At 34.8% G+C, this 13774-nt stretch overlaps 3 protein-coding genes, 1 long non-coding RNA gene and 1 pseudogene across 9 annotated transcripts in view; 2 read left to right on the forward strand and 3 right to left on the reverse strand.

Moving 5' to 3' along the window:
* The window catches only part of LOC145789451 (uncharacterized), a 207988-nt gene that overhangs the window by 102248 nt on the left and 91966 nt on the right, over positions 1-13774 (forward strand). The gene's annotated exons all lie outside the window — the stretch shown is intronic.
* LOC114315824 (phytyl ester synthase 2, chloroplastic-like) overlaps positions 1-13774 on the reverse strand; it is a 58827-nt pseudogene that overhangs the window by 43360 nt on the left and 1693 nt on the right. Inside the window, exons 2-7 of the transcript XR_014330164.1 lie at positions 13270-13326; positions 13050-13107; positions 11772-11932; positions 11565-11669; positions 10387-10493; positions 9878-9999 (exon numbers count right to left, since the gene is read on the reverse strand). The product of XR_014330164.1 is annotated as a phytyl ester synthase 2, chloroplastic-like (transcript). The remainder of the gene's footprint in view (positions 1-9877; positions 10000-10386; positions 10494-11564; positions 11670-11771; positions 11933-13049; positions 13108-13269; positions 13327-13774) is intronic.
* On the reverse strand, positions 253-1555 carry LOC145806231 (protein MOR1-like). 5 transcript variants are annotated; one of them, XM_082902610.1, is made up of 6 exons: positions 1401-1552; positions 1199-1297; positions 1045-1114; positions 858-932; positions 687-768; positions 397-600 (listed from the first exon to the last, which is right to left on the reverse strand). In XM_082902610.1, the coding sequence occupies exons 2-6, from the start codon at positions 1231-1233 to the stop codon at positions 500-502; spliced, it is 363 nt and encodes a 120-aa protein (XP_082758736.1). In that variant the 5' UTR covers positions 1234-1297; positions 1401-1552; the 3' UTR covers positions 397-499. The 5 variants fall into 5 exon arrangements, with proteins under 5 accessions (XP_082758734.1, XP_082758736.1, XP_082758741.1 ...); XM_082902615.1 differs by having other exon boundaries at positions 1195-1297; positions 1401-1551; XM_082902608.1 differs by lacking the exon at positions 1045-1114 and having other exon boundaries at positions 253-588; positions 1172-1297; positions 1401-1555.
* LOC114315861 (uncharacterized) lies at positions 1728-9176 on the reverse strand. The gene is made up of 7 exons (XM_082902637.1): positions 8762-9176; positions 8447-8549; positions 5220-5308; positions 4975-5031; positions 4742-4803; positions 4572-4637; positions 1728-1953 (listed from the first exon to the last, which is right to left on the reverse strand). The coding sequence occupies exons 2-7, from the start codon at positions 8487-8489 to the stop codon at positions 1950-1952; spliced, it is 321 nt and encodes a 106-aa protein (XP_082758763.1). The 5' UTR covers positions 8490-8549; positions 8762-9176; the 3' UTR covers positions 1728-1949.
* Positions 2528-4073, forward strand: LOC145788766 (uncharacterized). The gene is made up of 3 exons (XM_082902631.1): positions 2528-2959; positions 3232-3342; positions 3769-4073. The coding sequence occupies exons 1-3, from the start codon at positions 2855-2857 to the stop codon at positions 3883-3885; spliced, it is 333 nt and encodes a 110-aa protein (XP_082758757.1). The 5' UTR covers positions 2528-2854; the 3' UTR covers positions 3886-4073.

A 13774-nucleotide genomic window follows, 5' to 3' on the forward strand; every position in this document is an offset into this window, starting at 1 on the left:
CGACCAAAACTTTTGGTTGGCAAAAGTGAGTTTCCACGACCAATAGCTGTTTTGGTCGGCAATAGATGTATTTTTTGCGACCAAAACTCTTGGTCGGCAATTATCATTTTTTGCGAAAAAAATTTATTTTGGATGCCGCGACTAATAAATTGGTCGCCAAAGCAGGAAAACAATACACCTGTAATTCCTAATAGTTCATTCAATCCATAACAAACCTATAATTTTAAAGCATCATTCAAGTTAACTGAATCATTAACATTCGACACAATACATAATTCATTAACATTTGACACAATACAACTATTCTAAGTTTTCATTCACAAGTCACATCCATCTAGCATAACAATTTGAAACATAACTATTTGTTATCCATGCGTAGCTATCAACAAATAAAACTACTAATATTTGTTATCCATACACATCCATCCAAAAATATTTAATCCTCTAAAAAATGCTCATACTGCCAAGTAGTCTAGTACAATTTAGCTTCGTGAACTTGTTAAGAAATATGTTGGGGAGGGTGCTCGTCTGGTTCGTGAACTTTTGATCCACTTTTCAATGATGGCCCCATCGATATTGTTTTAGCCACTTCAAATGTTTCTTGGAACAAAGAAAAATTATGTCACTATGAAACAGCACTACCAAACAAAGATAATAAAACCTCAACAAACTTCACTACAACATACCTTGAAAAGCCCCAGAGTGCTTCAGTCGTTCAAGAACAATAGCTAAGGTAGGTCCTTGAATATCTTTCAAATTCTTGGTCACCTAGTCATGTAACAAGACAATAAACTCAGGAGTTCTGCTAGATTTTTGACAAAAACCAAAGGAGGCACCAAAAATTTTTGTCTACATACTGCATCAAGACCACAAACTCTGAAAATTTCACCAATGCATACTTCAGTTGCTTTACGAACATCTGCTGATTTATCCTATATATAAATGCAAAACCAAGCAATTAAATAAAGTGATAAAAAAAAAATGATGAGTTATTTGCCCTTAAATTATTTTTCTGAAAATTTCAAATTTTGCAGCAGTAAATACCGTCATTTTGCACTTATACGGAAGAGACGTGTCATTTTGCAACATGAGAAGCAAATAGGCAGCCTGCATTCTGCAAAATACCCAGAGCGAGAGAGAGAGAATAAGAAGAAAAAGAAGAGCAATTCACATTCACATCAAATGGGAGATTACCCACAAAAACCATCCTCTTGTTATCATAGAGTGGAGCATTGTCTCCCTTTAGTTTCTTGCGAGGTGGGCATGCCCTGTCAACACGGATGTGATTTCCTCCAACCTAGATCAACAAACCCATTACAAATGCAGCTAAAACATTCTCCTAGCAAAATATCCAATTGTACCCAGAATCATGTTGATTAACTGTCAAAAGAGCAACATACCGCAGCCATATTATGGGCCAAAGAAGCCTGGGCAGCTTGCTCTATTTCGAAGACAATGTAAGCGTGAACACTGCAAGATCCCAACAATTTATTACTGGTGTAATAACGACAATAGGAAAAAAAAAATAAAACAAAACAAAACCTGATGAAACAATCAACATACTAATAGTTACAATTCAATATGTTCATGGCTTCGTGTAATTAATGATTTTTTTAGGAACCAACCTGCTTTTATTAAAGATATAAAAATTAATGATTTGTGAGAAAGATACTTTAAAGATTATTAGTTAAATGTCTGTTGGATGGTTAACTAAAAAAAATGGTGATTAGTAAATGAAACAGGGCCATTAAAGTTTCATGAAAACAATACCAATTCCTTGCTAGACATGGAAGAAACATAATCCAGAGGTTTTTAGTCAGGGATTATTTTTATTCTTACTAGTGTTCTTCTTGAAGGGAAAGAAGGTAGCTTTTGCAAGGCTTCCTTCAAGTCTCCACAGCCATTGATAGTGGCCAGCTCATGTAGTTCTTCAGCAGCCACTAAGATTGTTATCTAAAATTCGAAATATTCAGGAATGATAATACAATCTTCTCAGCACAGAATTATTTTATATACTAATATAAAAAATTCTGCTAGAGCGGTGATGGTTCAATAGTTATATGCATACAGGCCATAAAAGACCTAAGCTGATTCTCTAAGCACATAGCCATAGCTTTTAATTTTATAAGCTTCTTCTATGCTCTGCTGTAGGTTAGCAAGATGAATACTAACTTCGAAAAATTAAATTCAATTACGATGTAACTTGAACCAACTTAGACTGAGTAGCATTGCTAAAATTCCAAGTGTTGACAATTTTTCGACTTCCACCTTTCATATGACAAACAAACTACTGGTCATAGTGTATCAGGTCAGCCCTTCTTGGTTGCTCAAAGTAGGGATAATGAATATTCCTGAGGCTCAGCCCTTCTTGGTAGGGATAATGAGTATCAGGTCAGCCCTTCTTGGTTGGTCATAGTAAATTTGATTCCTGAGGCTCATTTCTCTCTAGGGATAATGAATATTCAAAAAGGAGGGCATCAACTTGTTAAGTGAAGGGCATATCATTGCACTTGAGTTGTGGATAAGGGATTTAATTGATGCATAACAATAAGATGAATGAGGATTTGTTCTTGAAACAAATTGCAATTCAAATCAGAAATGAAGGCCATTTTCCCTAATTCGCCCCAACTATTTGAGTAGTTGACTAGAGAAGATGGCTCTTCTTCTCCTCTACACTAGATGGTAGAGTGATTTACTACAACCATTTTGAAAATTTGTTTTCTTTTATTGCAAGCAAAAATAGGTTACTCATCATTTTCCGTGTAACATACTAAGGATAAGTTCATTTTTTTCTTATATTGGGGACATTTATGTTGGTAATTGATCGATCTTGATATCACCTTGATCTTTTAGAATGCCAAGCGGACAGGAAAAATTCGTTTGTATTGGAGACTTTAAGGGATGGGGATACACTAACAGCGACGTTCGAGGATACCTGGCATCTCTATCAATCTTACAGGTTTAAGTTCTCACCGCATTGTATTTCATAAGCGAATATGTGAAATTAATGTATTCACTTAGAACCTCAGTCAAGTGAAGACTCAGAAACACCCCAGCCTTTAGTTGACTGCACAAACTCACTCTTATTTGATGAAAATTTTCTTTGAGATGTGCATATTGAATCCAACATCCAAGTAGTGGGAAGGGATGCCACAATGGCAGTATAAATATAGAGTTGCTCTAGAAACTTAGAAAAGCTTGTAAGTTCTAATTTGATTGTTTCAATGACAGGATTGTTACCCAGAGAGGCTAGGCAAGTTATTTGTAGTCCATGTGCCATATGTATTTATGACGGCATGGAAGGCTGTCTATCCATTTATCGACAAGAAAACAAAAAAGAAGGTATCTTTAAATATAAAAAAAAATCCTTGCATGACTTGTTTGTAATATACATTCTTATCAAATATCAACTTGAATTTGGGCTGGGATAATGGTCTCTACCACTTAATTCTCGTGTCCTTGTCCTTTTTGAATAGAAATAAAAATAGAAATAGAGTCGTGCATTGCATTTGTGTTTGGCATGATTAAAGTTGGAGCAATATGAATTAGGCATGTTTTATATAAAGACCATGAGCTAACTTTTTCTCTGGTCATTTAAATCAAAGCAGAAAAATATATGATAATTAAATATTAAAAAAAAATAACAATGAATGAAAATCTTTTGCATGAAATAAATGAAGTAGGAGAGAGCTAGAACACTTGAAAGTTATTGACTGTATTTTTATCACTGGTTGATTGTGTTACTAATGTTTAAACACATCTGTGCAGATAGTTTTTGTGGAGGATAAAAAGCTGAAATCAACTCTGCTTGCTGACATTGATGAGAGCCAACTCCCAGAGATCTATGGAGGCAAACTACCATTGGTTCCTATACAAGACTGTTAATTAGAGTAGCCAATTTTCAGAGACCTTGGAACCATTCATATTCCTATACACGACTGTCAATTAGGTGATTCATGTCATTTAACCTTCTGAAAAAGGGAAAGTTAAAGAGGAAGCTGCTGCCAGTTTTTATCTTCTAACAATGCTTGTGTTACAAAATTGATATTGTTTATATCATTAAGCATTTGATATGCCATTTGAGTATTAAGGAATACAAAGCTCTATCGACTATGCACTTAAAACACACTGATGCTTCATGGGAAAAAGGGGAATCCCTTGAGCCTAACCACGCAGGTAGATATTAAGCAGGGGTTTCCTCAAGTGAATCTCAAGGAAATCATAATAGGTTTGTCCGGTTCCTGGTAGAGAATGCAAGCAACCAAGAAGAGCAAAGTAGAATGCTCAAAGTAGGAAATAGAATAAGTTTAAAGTTAATAATTTATACCAACAGGAAGAAGCCAATGTGTAATGTCACAAGCAAAGATAAATGAATTTCAGTATAATGGTTCAAATAAATAAAACCACTTTCCTCTTTGTCATTTGGCGCACTACTATTAGACCTTGAATCAACATCAAGCCAATCCTCAAGAAGCATAAAATCTACTATGGTAAACAACAGAAAAGGGAGACACAAATCAATAAGAAACAAACAACACAACTATACGGGAGCAAGAGAAAAGAAGTTTGACCTTGGGATTTGTAACAATGACTCCAAATGCAGTGAAAGTATCATAGAAAAGTTTCTCATCCACATCCTGCAAAGAAAATCAGAGCCAGGTTTGAAATTGAAAAACTGTGTCATAGGCATATAGAAGTTTACAAGGCATGAAAATACATTTGAGTGCATCAAATTTCTTACAGGATCAAGGTTTCCCACAAAAGGTTAGCTCCAACATCCAAGCTCTTTTTATCTTGAGACGCCTGGAACCCAAAAACAACAAGATAAAACTATTGATCAGATTTTAAATCTAATTCAAACAAAGGCTCTGGAAGTCAAACCATGAAATCATTAATGATGGCTCCGGTGGCAATATCCTAAGCATAAGCATAAAGAAACAGAAAATGATGCATGACAAGGATAAACATTCACACTTTATTCACTCTTATTGGCTTCCCGTAAAGTTTAATCATATTCAGAACTTTTATTGCCTGCATTGTGGATTTAAAAAATAATAGATAAATAAAATTAAAAAAAAGAACTAATCATACAGCCACCAGCAAGTCGGGAAAACAAAACTCAAGAGAACAGTAAAATAAATACAAAGAGCAAAACTGATGAACATTAAAGAAAGTACAAAAAGCATAACCAATGAGACGAGCAATGAAGCATAGCTTACATAATCCGCATCGTCCTCGCTTCGGAATTCCACAAAGCCATATCCTTGATGAAGATTGGTGACTCTATCTTTGGGAACATACACATTTACTGAAATGGAAAGGGAAAACGACCACAATTAAGCTAGACCAAGTCTAACTTATAAAACAGAAAAAAAGAGATTGAATAAACTTTTAAAGAAATACAAATAAATTATTGTTTATAAGAACATTTTTTCAAAGGGAAACAAACCAGCACATTCAGCCCCAATACTTTTCGCAGATCTTTAAACCCAAATTCAGATTTCTGAACAATGAAAATATAAATTATGCCTCTCCTTCCAAATACTAGAATGATTATACATAGATGCTCTAAGGGTTTATTTTACATTTTGACTTCACTATAAGAGCATAACTAATTAACACAAGCAACCACCAATATTCACATTCAATTAAATGTTTCACACCCAATCAAAATGAGGACCACTATGGGCAAAAAAGAAGGGGGAAAAAAATGTAATCGATGTACGTTTCATTCAGTCAATCACTACCAGATGAGTGTTGCATAAGGACCTAGGAAATTTCCAATATCAATAATAACCAATGCATTCAACGACAGTTCCACAAACAATCAACGACAATTCCACAATCAACGACAGTTCCACAAACAATCAACGACAGTTCCACAAACAAGGAACCTATACTTCACTTTCTTTTTCTTTTTTTCATACAAAGACGCAAAGAACATTAGATGCTAGCTAAAATGTGATTAGATGTTTAGAGATTACCTCATTCAGAACCTTGTGTAATATCACGGCAATGACTGTAGTTGGTCTATGTGACCTTGGTGTAGAGGTTAGTAATACTATATGCTAAAACATTTTTAACCAATCGAGGTTAGTAATACTGTTATCTTCAATCATTTTAAATACTTAACCATATCGCAAATTAGTTATCCCATTAAATTCCCTGGTCCTCTAGCAGTTGGAATTACTAGCTCAAAGATCAATAATCAACCTAGAAATTCCATCAACTCACAATCTACTGAATTAAAATAGCAACAATTAAGTTTTACATATTTCCAAACTAATATTTATCGTAGTATTAGTTATTTGTTGGTGTCACAATTCCAGCTGTGGATCGGTCAACCTGTAAGTCATCAGATTAGACAATGCATCCAACAGTGAACTCAAATGCTACGACAAATAGTTTACCTCCCTGATTTTCTTTCAATGAGCTGATTTCCAAAAGCCAAATGCAATGGTGAACAGAACAGTAATAGCATATTAGAAAGTTTCAATAATTCAACCACCACCACCACCACCACCAAGAATCAAATTCATCTAACAATAATTCCAAGAAGTAACAATGATAAGTTCCTTGATATTGAAACAGTGCTAATGTGATCGAATAAACGAAGGGGTGAATCGAATACTTGAAGAGAAGGGTTGCAGATTAATCGATTAATAAATGAAGGGGTTTGAATCGAGAGAAACGAAAGGGGGTGAAGCAAGAGAGAGTGAAATCAAGGGTACAGTGAGAGCGAAAGAGAGAAAGAGAGAGAGAGAGAGAGAGAGAATAGGCTATTTAAATTTACATTAAAAAAAAAGAAAAAAGAGAAAAACATTTGAAGGCGTTTTCGGAAGTTAAAACGGTGCTGTATTGGTCAATAAGAATGCGACGTTTAAGAAAACGCCATAAAATATTAGAAATAGAGGCGCTTTTTAAAACGCCGTCAAATCAACGCCGTTAAATCTTACTTTTCTTGTAGTGATTCATGGGTTCCTAAGAGTCTCCTAAAATTATTCAGAGCTTGCCACCTAGACATAAGGTCCCTTAGAGACCACGCCTCATGCCTCATGCCAAGGAAGCACATGAACTTTTAACGGTCCTCTACAACGCATGCTAGACTACTTCCCTTTAACACCACCTGACATGTTTTACCAATACCACTGTAAATTTGATCAACTAACAAATTAAAACTCCAATGAAGACCTGGAATGTGGTAAGCGATTCCAAACATATGCCTTCCATGCCATTCTCTTAATAAAACCTGAAGTTTCTTTACCATTGCCAATTTGTTTCTGACATCCTAAACCATTACACAAATTGAACCTTAGACTTATTTTCAGTTTCAATTATTCACTATGAAAAACAAGCATACCTTTATAGCACACCTGGTCCAACAGCCAAAAACCCACTCCATACATTTCCCCAAAAGTTTAAAAGAACCAAAGATTGTTTGTTAACTGTCACGCATATTCCTAAATATATATTATTCAAAATTATAAAGCCTTCATCTCAATTCTAGAACATCCAAACAATCTGTTTGTAGTCTTTATTCGGGAAACCCTATCTAAGAAGTTTAAGCCTGCAAGCCCTGCCCTATGCTGAAGTTAAGAATGACCCATGGGCATGGAATGACCATTGCTGTATTGTTATACTATTTAGTGTTATTCTTTTTCATCCTCAACATATGTAAGCAAGTATTGCAACATAAGTGCTCCAAGAGACTGGCTGATAGCAATATTTTTACTAACAACTTGAGTCGCACAAGATACCAATGGTCCGATTGCTTTTGAGTATTTCCTCTCATTCTCTTTTACTGGTATAATATTAAATCAAGTTGTCAGGTGTTCAATTTGTGAAGATCCAATACAATCAATCAATCAGCAGGTGCAGGTGCACGTGATGAGTCACATTGCATAGAAGAGCTTTAAATATATTAACATAGCCCCTAACAATTAAACCCCCTCTTTTTATCTACCAAAAAGCCCCTACAATACACATAAGAATAAAAATTCAGTACTTTAGGCAGACAGGCAGTACATCTGCAGATAATTAACCACTCCAAATGGTATGCAGATATTGAAATAAAATAAAAAAGAGTCACACCCATTCGTAATCATGAACCATTATACTGTACCCTTTCAACACATCTAGAACCAATGCATAAACTTCTTACAAAAATTTCATTAGTATGTATGCATTATACAATTCCAGGAACCATATAGGTGTTTTCAAACCATCAATTGGTTTGGTGCATTAATACTTGAATTGTAATAGCTTGACAACTCAATCAAACCTCAATTTAGCATCGAATCCAATCAAAATTGATACGAATCTAATAAAACCCATATCTCCAACAACACTAATATGGATTTAATAAACATGTGAAGCCCTAAACGAATTGAAATCGTTGTGAAATTCAAGAACAAGAGATCAAATTGTTCAGGTGGGAATTTATTACCTAGGTTAGAGGCCAAGAGGTTGAAAGAGAAGCAATTGATCATCTGTATCACGAAAAAGACGTCGAACTCGGTGAAAACAATTTCCTTCTGATCACGTAAAATCTATCAGATTAATACATATGCAGATTAATCATCTGTAGTCTTCCTTCTGATCACGTAGCAGATATATATATATATATATATATATGCAGTTTGTGACAAAATTGAAGGAGAGAGAGAATAATGCAGTTCGGTGAATCAATTTTCTTCAAACCATTGTTCGATCAAATATGAAATTGCTATCTCATTTCTCTCTAGAAGTGCGAATTAGTTACCTAGTGACAGAGAGAGTAGAGATCGGAATGGACAAGAAGGAGGCGATCGATGTCGTCGTTTTAGATTGATCTTCGTTCATAGGAAGAAAATTGATGCCGATGAAGAGAAAGGAAAGAGAGAGAGACATCCAATCTGGGTTCTTTCTCAACAAAGGAAATTGATTACTAGAGATCCAATATTAGGAGAAACTTATTACATATCACCATATTAAACCAAATTACCCCAATCTGGGTTCGATTGATGCATCAACAGTGTGAAGTAGAAAATTATTGGCGATGGCGATTTGTAGCGGTGGCGACGTGCGACCGACGTGAGCAATGGTGGTGAGGGACTTCGGTGAGCTAGAGAGAGTGGGCACCGATTGAGAGAGAGAACACAGAAAGAGGGAGGGGCGGGCCAACATAAAGAGACACAGATTAGGGCTTTTTTTTTAGATAAAGACGAAGAAGATCAGGGCTTAAATTTTTTTTTTCTGAAATTCAATTCCCGCCCCACGTTTCAAATTTGCCCCCAAACTTTTGGCGACCAAAAGATCAAATTAGTCGCAAAAACAGGTTCTTTCGCCGACAAATTTTTTTAGTCGCTAAATTTTAATCAACGGCGACTAAAATATTAGTCGCTAAAAGTATTAATTTGGCGACTAATTTTTTTTGGTTGCGGAAAATAAGTTTTTCGCGACCAAATTTTTTGTCGCCAAAACATATGTGACCTTCCGCGACCAAATTTGTAGTTGGTCGGCAAAAATATACCACTTTCTGCGACCAACTCATTTTTTTGTCGCCAAAATATAACCTTCTACGACCAATAATATTTGGTCGCCAAAAATAATGATCATTCGCGACTAATTAATATTTGGTCGCTAAATGTCATTTTTTTGCGACCAAAATTTTTTTGGTCGGCAAAAGTGGTCGGCAAATGTGTGAATTCTTGTAGTGCAATATCGTCAATTCCATGTGGTGTCATGTCTCCGTGTCCATGCCTGTGTCTATGCTTCTTGGACGACATTGAATTTTCCATAGATAATGCGCTTTTTTAAAGTGGAAATTAATCTCAAGAATGAATGAGTAATAATTAATCCCCCATCTAATTCGAATAGGAAAGGTTGAAGTGAGGACTTGGAAAGTATTAATGTCTGTGCTTTGACAGCATGGAGACGTGAATTCGCATATGCTGCAGCTGATCTGAGCATCCGCAGCTTCCAGAGAAGTGTTTCTCTAAGTAAAACATCAGCCAGAACCTGTGACGTTAATCATCATCACCTTTGCAATTTTGACACCATAAATTAAGAAAATTATAATTCAAACATAGATATGAAAGAACATCAGAAAAAAGTGAACAGAAGGCAAACTACAGAAGCAATGCACGCTCAGTATTTTAATAGAAAGTATAACATAGAGAGAGGTGTCACATCCATGTCAAAAATGAGCATTATAAATTTTGACAAATTTGACAAGGGACACGACTTTTTCATGTATTGAAATGAGAAGGCCATCAAAAGAGATTCCTAGAAAGGTGTCCTTGATGTAATGACCAATCTATAGCACAAGTTCTATTACAATCCTTTAAATAGAAGAAAATATATCATAGTTCACTTATCCATTCACATACAAAAGTTGAATCTTACATAAAGATAAGATGATAATGCCATTAAACCATATGATAGCTCCCCAACTCTCTTTTGCAGAGAAAATCCTTTCTTCACAGTAGCCATCGCCATTGTTAAAGGTATACCTAAATGTAACAAATGCTGGTTTGATTGCGCAAATATCGTGCATATATAATTTGCATGAAGAAAATTAGTTTCTTATATCCATTTTCATCAGAAGAAAATGACTTTCTCGTTTTGAATTTTTGTTTTTTTGATCTGTAACTTTCTTGTTTTGAAATCTATCTCATAGAAATAAATACATACATATATATATATATATGTATATCAATATGTACATATGAATCTATTAATAGGTTTTTCTGTTAGTACCAAAGGTTCAGAATGTCAATGTGGTCTATGATGCCTGTTTTCTAAGTGCATCTTCAAATTATGTGCATTTTTTAACTTCGTATTTAATTATGTACTTTTTGTTGTCATCTTCAAAGAAAGGCAACGATTGCACCACCTGATCTATGTGCCAAATACACAGCTCAAGCTCATCTTGTCATTAAGTTTGGTCCTATTCAACAATCAAGCCAACCAAGCTCAACCTTTATGTTCTATCTGGCGTTCTTAATATACCAAACTAGTGCAAGAAAGGTTATGCTTGGTTAGGTTCATAAATATTTATTGTAGTTATTGTGCCATGGATTGAACATTACCATTAAAGAATTTTCGAAAGGAGAAAAAATAAATATTTAAAGCCTGAGAGGTATGATGAGAATTTGAGTATAAAAAAAAAAAAAATGTAGCCAACCCCACCTGACTGGGACACGAGGTTAATTTGATTTGGTTAGAGGTATGATAAGAACTTGAGTAAACTTCTGGAGTTTGGTATAGTCACTAATTTACAACAGTAAAGGTAAAAATTACACCTTATCTTGGCATATTTGTTTTGAACATTAACGTGTTTAACTGAACTCTATCAACATTTTCATAATATCCAATATCTACAGATCTTTTACCAAAACTTTGGACCAAACTAAACTGGCACGTTGTGAGTCTGCCACCTTTAACTGAACATAAAAAATCAAAATCATGAAATGAGCAAAGCTAGAGTGGAAATCATCACGCAAATAGCAAAGCTAGAGTGGAAATCATGATAATGAACAAAGGAAAACCTGTGGAAATCATGACAATGAAGGAAAGAAAACCAGTTACTAAGCACAGCATATAAGGTGCACTAAGATGGAGCTGCTCAGGCATGATTTCCAAATAAGTTGTTAGAAGTTGCAGTGGCGACTTCTTGAAACATGTAGCTGCTAAGAGAACGTTAGGTAAAAGGACAATAAAAGTGAAGGAATAAATTGAAGGTCGGAGCTCCCATTAACATGATGATATGAATGAATCAAACTTCTCACCTGGATTGGATAAAATCAACATAAGATCGACATCTGGATTCTGAGCAGCAACAGCTAATGCAAGGCATCCTCCGATGGATTCTTCAACAAGGTCTATGGGTCTGTTTGGTGAACGGTTGTTCTCTGACCTAACTGTTCCTTCAACAAGCTTCACCAGGTCTAAACCATAAAATTTTGAAAGCCACAATTAGCATCTTGTTCACCAAAATATTTTCATATTGGAAATAAAAGTATGAGCATGGTTAGAAATAAAAGCATGAGCATGGTTTAAATATTCAAACAAACTAGAGGTGTATTGGGATGACAGAGGATTTTAATGGCCCCCATTTCATTAATTGAAACATTTGAAGTGACGATTCAATTCAAAGTCTAAAATCGAAGAAGGAAGAGAGAAATTGCCGTGCCCAATGATATAAGTTCATTTTTAGGAATTGTGGTTTAATTTTCTATTTTGTTTATTCTTAAATCATCATTTCAAATGGTCCCCATACTCCTTAATGACTCCAATCAAGATGTCAGATACCTAAATTGAAATGCCATGCAATGGGCCATTCAATCTCCATGGTCCAAATGCACCTCAAAGTTTGTTCAACTTTGATCAGGTCATCTTTCGTTTCATGAGATAATGATTAATATTGGCATTGTAGGCCCAGTTTTCCCATGATAGCTTTATTGACATTCTCAGAAAAATTTAGTTAAGCTTTAAGATGACATGATGACTAACAACTCATCATGATATCAGAGTAGGCAATAGATCATGCGTTCAAAACTCACTGTCTACCCAATAATTATAATACGTGCGTGTGTTTGGCCGCTTATAAAAGAGAATCTAGTTATACGAGAGTGGTGTGTTGTTGAGGATATAAATAATAAAACTATCCCTCTCTAACAACTTTAAGCTTTCTGGACATTTGGTGATTTAACATTATATTAGAACTCGGACTGGGAGAGGTTTTGGGTTCAAGTCTCTCCATTTAAATTTGTTTTTGTTTGCATTATGCTTCTCTCTATGTATGTCTATTTGCAACTCCACAAGCAAAACGGGATTGCAAGTGAAGGAGTGTGTTGGAAAATTTCATATTCATTGTTGGGCCATTTTCAGTGGTCAACAATTCATCAGCAAAGAGACAAAGTTGTGTCAAAGCTCTTTCCTTTACAAAACCACTGATGCTCATGCTATTACTGTGTCTAGTCTGATGAATACTTGAGTACTAAGTAAATGTATGCATGTGTGTGTGTGTGTGAGAGAGAGAGAGAGAGAGAGAGAGAAAGAGAACTGTAAATGTCGTTCGATCCATAATGGAAATATTCAAGCACCATATATCAAAAATCCTTCATTTAAAATATAAATATAATAATTAGGCAGCATAATCACTCAGATAGTGACACTATAAATTATAATACCATGATGGTGAATCTAATGAGAACTTAACATTGACAGTGACACTGATACTGATACTAAAGAGAATTTGAATCAGTAAGTATCAAAAATTATTGTCCAAGTCTTTGATGATGCAAATAAGTCCAAGTCCAACACCATCAATTCCTGGAAAATTCAAATCAAATACAAACAAGTTTTGAGTTGTTAGGCAAGATTAAGAAAGAAATGGAAAAGAAGAGAAAGGAATTCCAAACGCATTATGTGGTGTAATACAAATTCTGTAATGATTTATTTAAATTCACTAGTACATATGCATAGACATATGCATTGGCACGGACACATGCATGTAATATTTACATATTGGAAAATAATAAAAAAAAGTTAGGATGCAACGTGTAGTTTCCAAATACATAGTTCATCTCAAGATTATAAAACATCTAAGAACTAAATTTGATCTGAATGGAGTGACAAAATTAACTTATTATCATGTGACATTAGACTCATACTTTTTTGATAACTTTATACAACTTTTAAAATTTGCAAAAAAAAATTATTTATGGAGTTTATTTATGGAGTCAATTGTTAAGGCCAAGTTTGGCATACTCCAAAAAATCCAAAAAGT

The sequence above is a fragment of the Camellia sinensis genome, chromosome 1, assembly GCF_055761805.1.
Source record: "Camellia sinensis isolate YWXY chromosome 1, ASM5576180v1, whole genome shotgun sequence".
Taxonomy (NCBI): domain Eukaryota; kingdom Viridiplantae; phylum Streptophyta; class Magnoliopsida; order Ericales; family Theaceae; genus Camellia; species Camellia sinensis.

Bases quoted from the DNA above. Each gene is read 5' to 3' on its own strand.
- LOC145806231 (XM_082902604.1), bottom strand. The intron at 933-1,171 runs GTGAATTGCTCT...ATTTATATATAG, and splicing joins ATCTCCCATTTGATGTGAAT to GATAAATCAGCAGATGTTCG. The intron at 601-686 runs GTATGTTGTAGT...CTTTGTTCCAAG, and splicing joins GCACTCTGGGGCTTTTCAAG to AAACATTTGAAGTGGCTAAA.
- LOC145788766 (XM_082902631.1), top strand. From the start codon at position 2,855: ATGCCAAGCGGACAGGAAAAATTCGTTTGTATTGGAGACTTTAAGGGA. The intron at 2,960-3,231 runs GTTTAAGTTCTC...TTTCAATGACAG, and splicing joins CATCTCTATCAATCTTACAG to GATTGTTACCCAGAGAGGCT. The intron at 3,343-3,768 runs GTATCTTTAAAT...ACATCTGTGCAG, and splicing joins ACAAGAAAACAAAAAAGAAG to ATAGTTTTTGTGGAGGATAA.
- LOC114315861 (XM_082902637.1), bottom strand. From the start codon at position 8,489: ATGATCAATTGCTTCTCTTTCAACCTCTTGGCCTCTAACCTAG. The intron at 5,309-8,446 runs GTAATAAATTCC...TTTCCATTTCAG, and splicing joins CCTCTTGGCCTCTAACCTAG to TAAATGTGTATGTTCCCAAA. The intron at 4,804-4,974 runs GTGTGAATGTTT...TTTGGGTTCCAG, and splicing joins AGCCAATAAGAGTGAATAAA to GCGTCTCAAGATAAAAAGAG.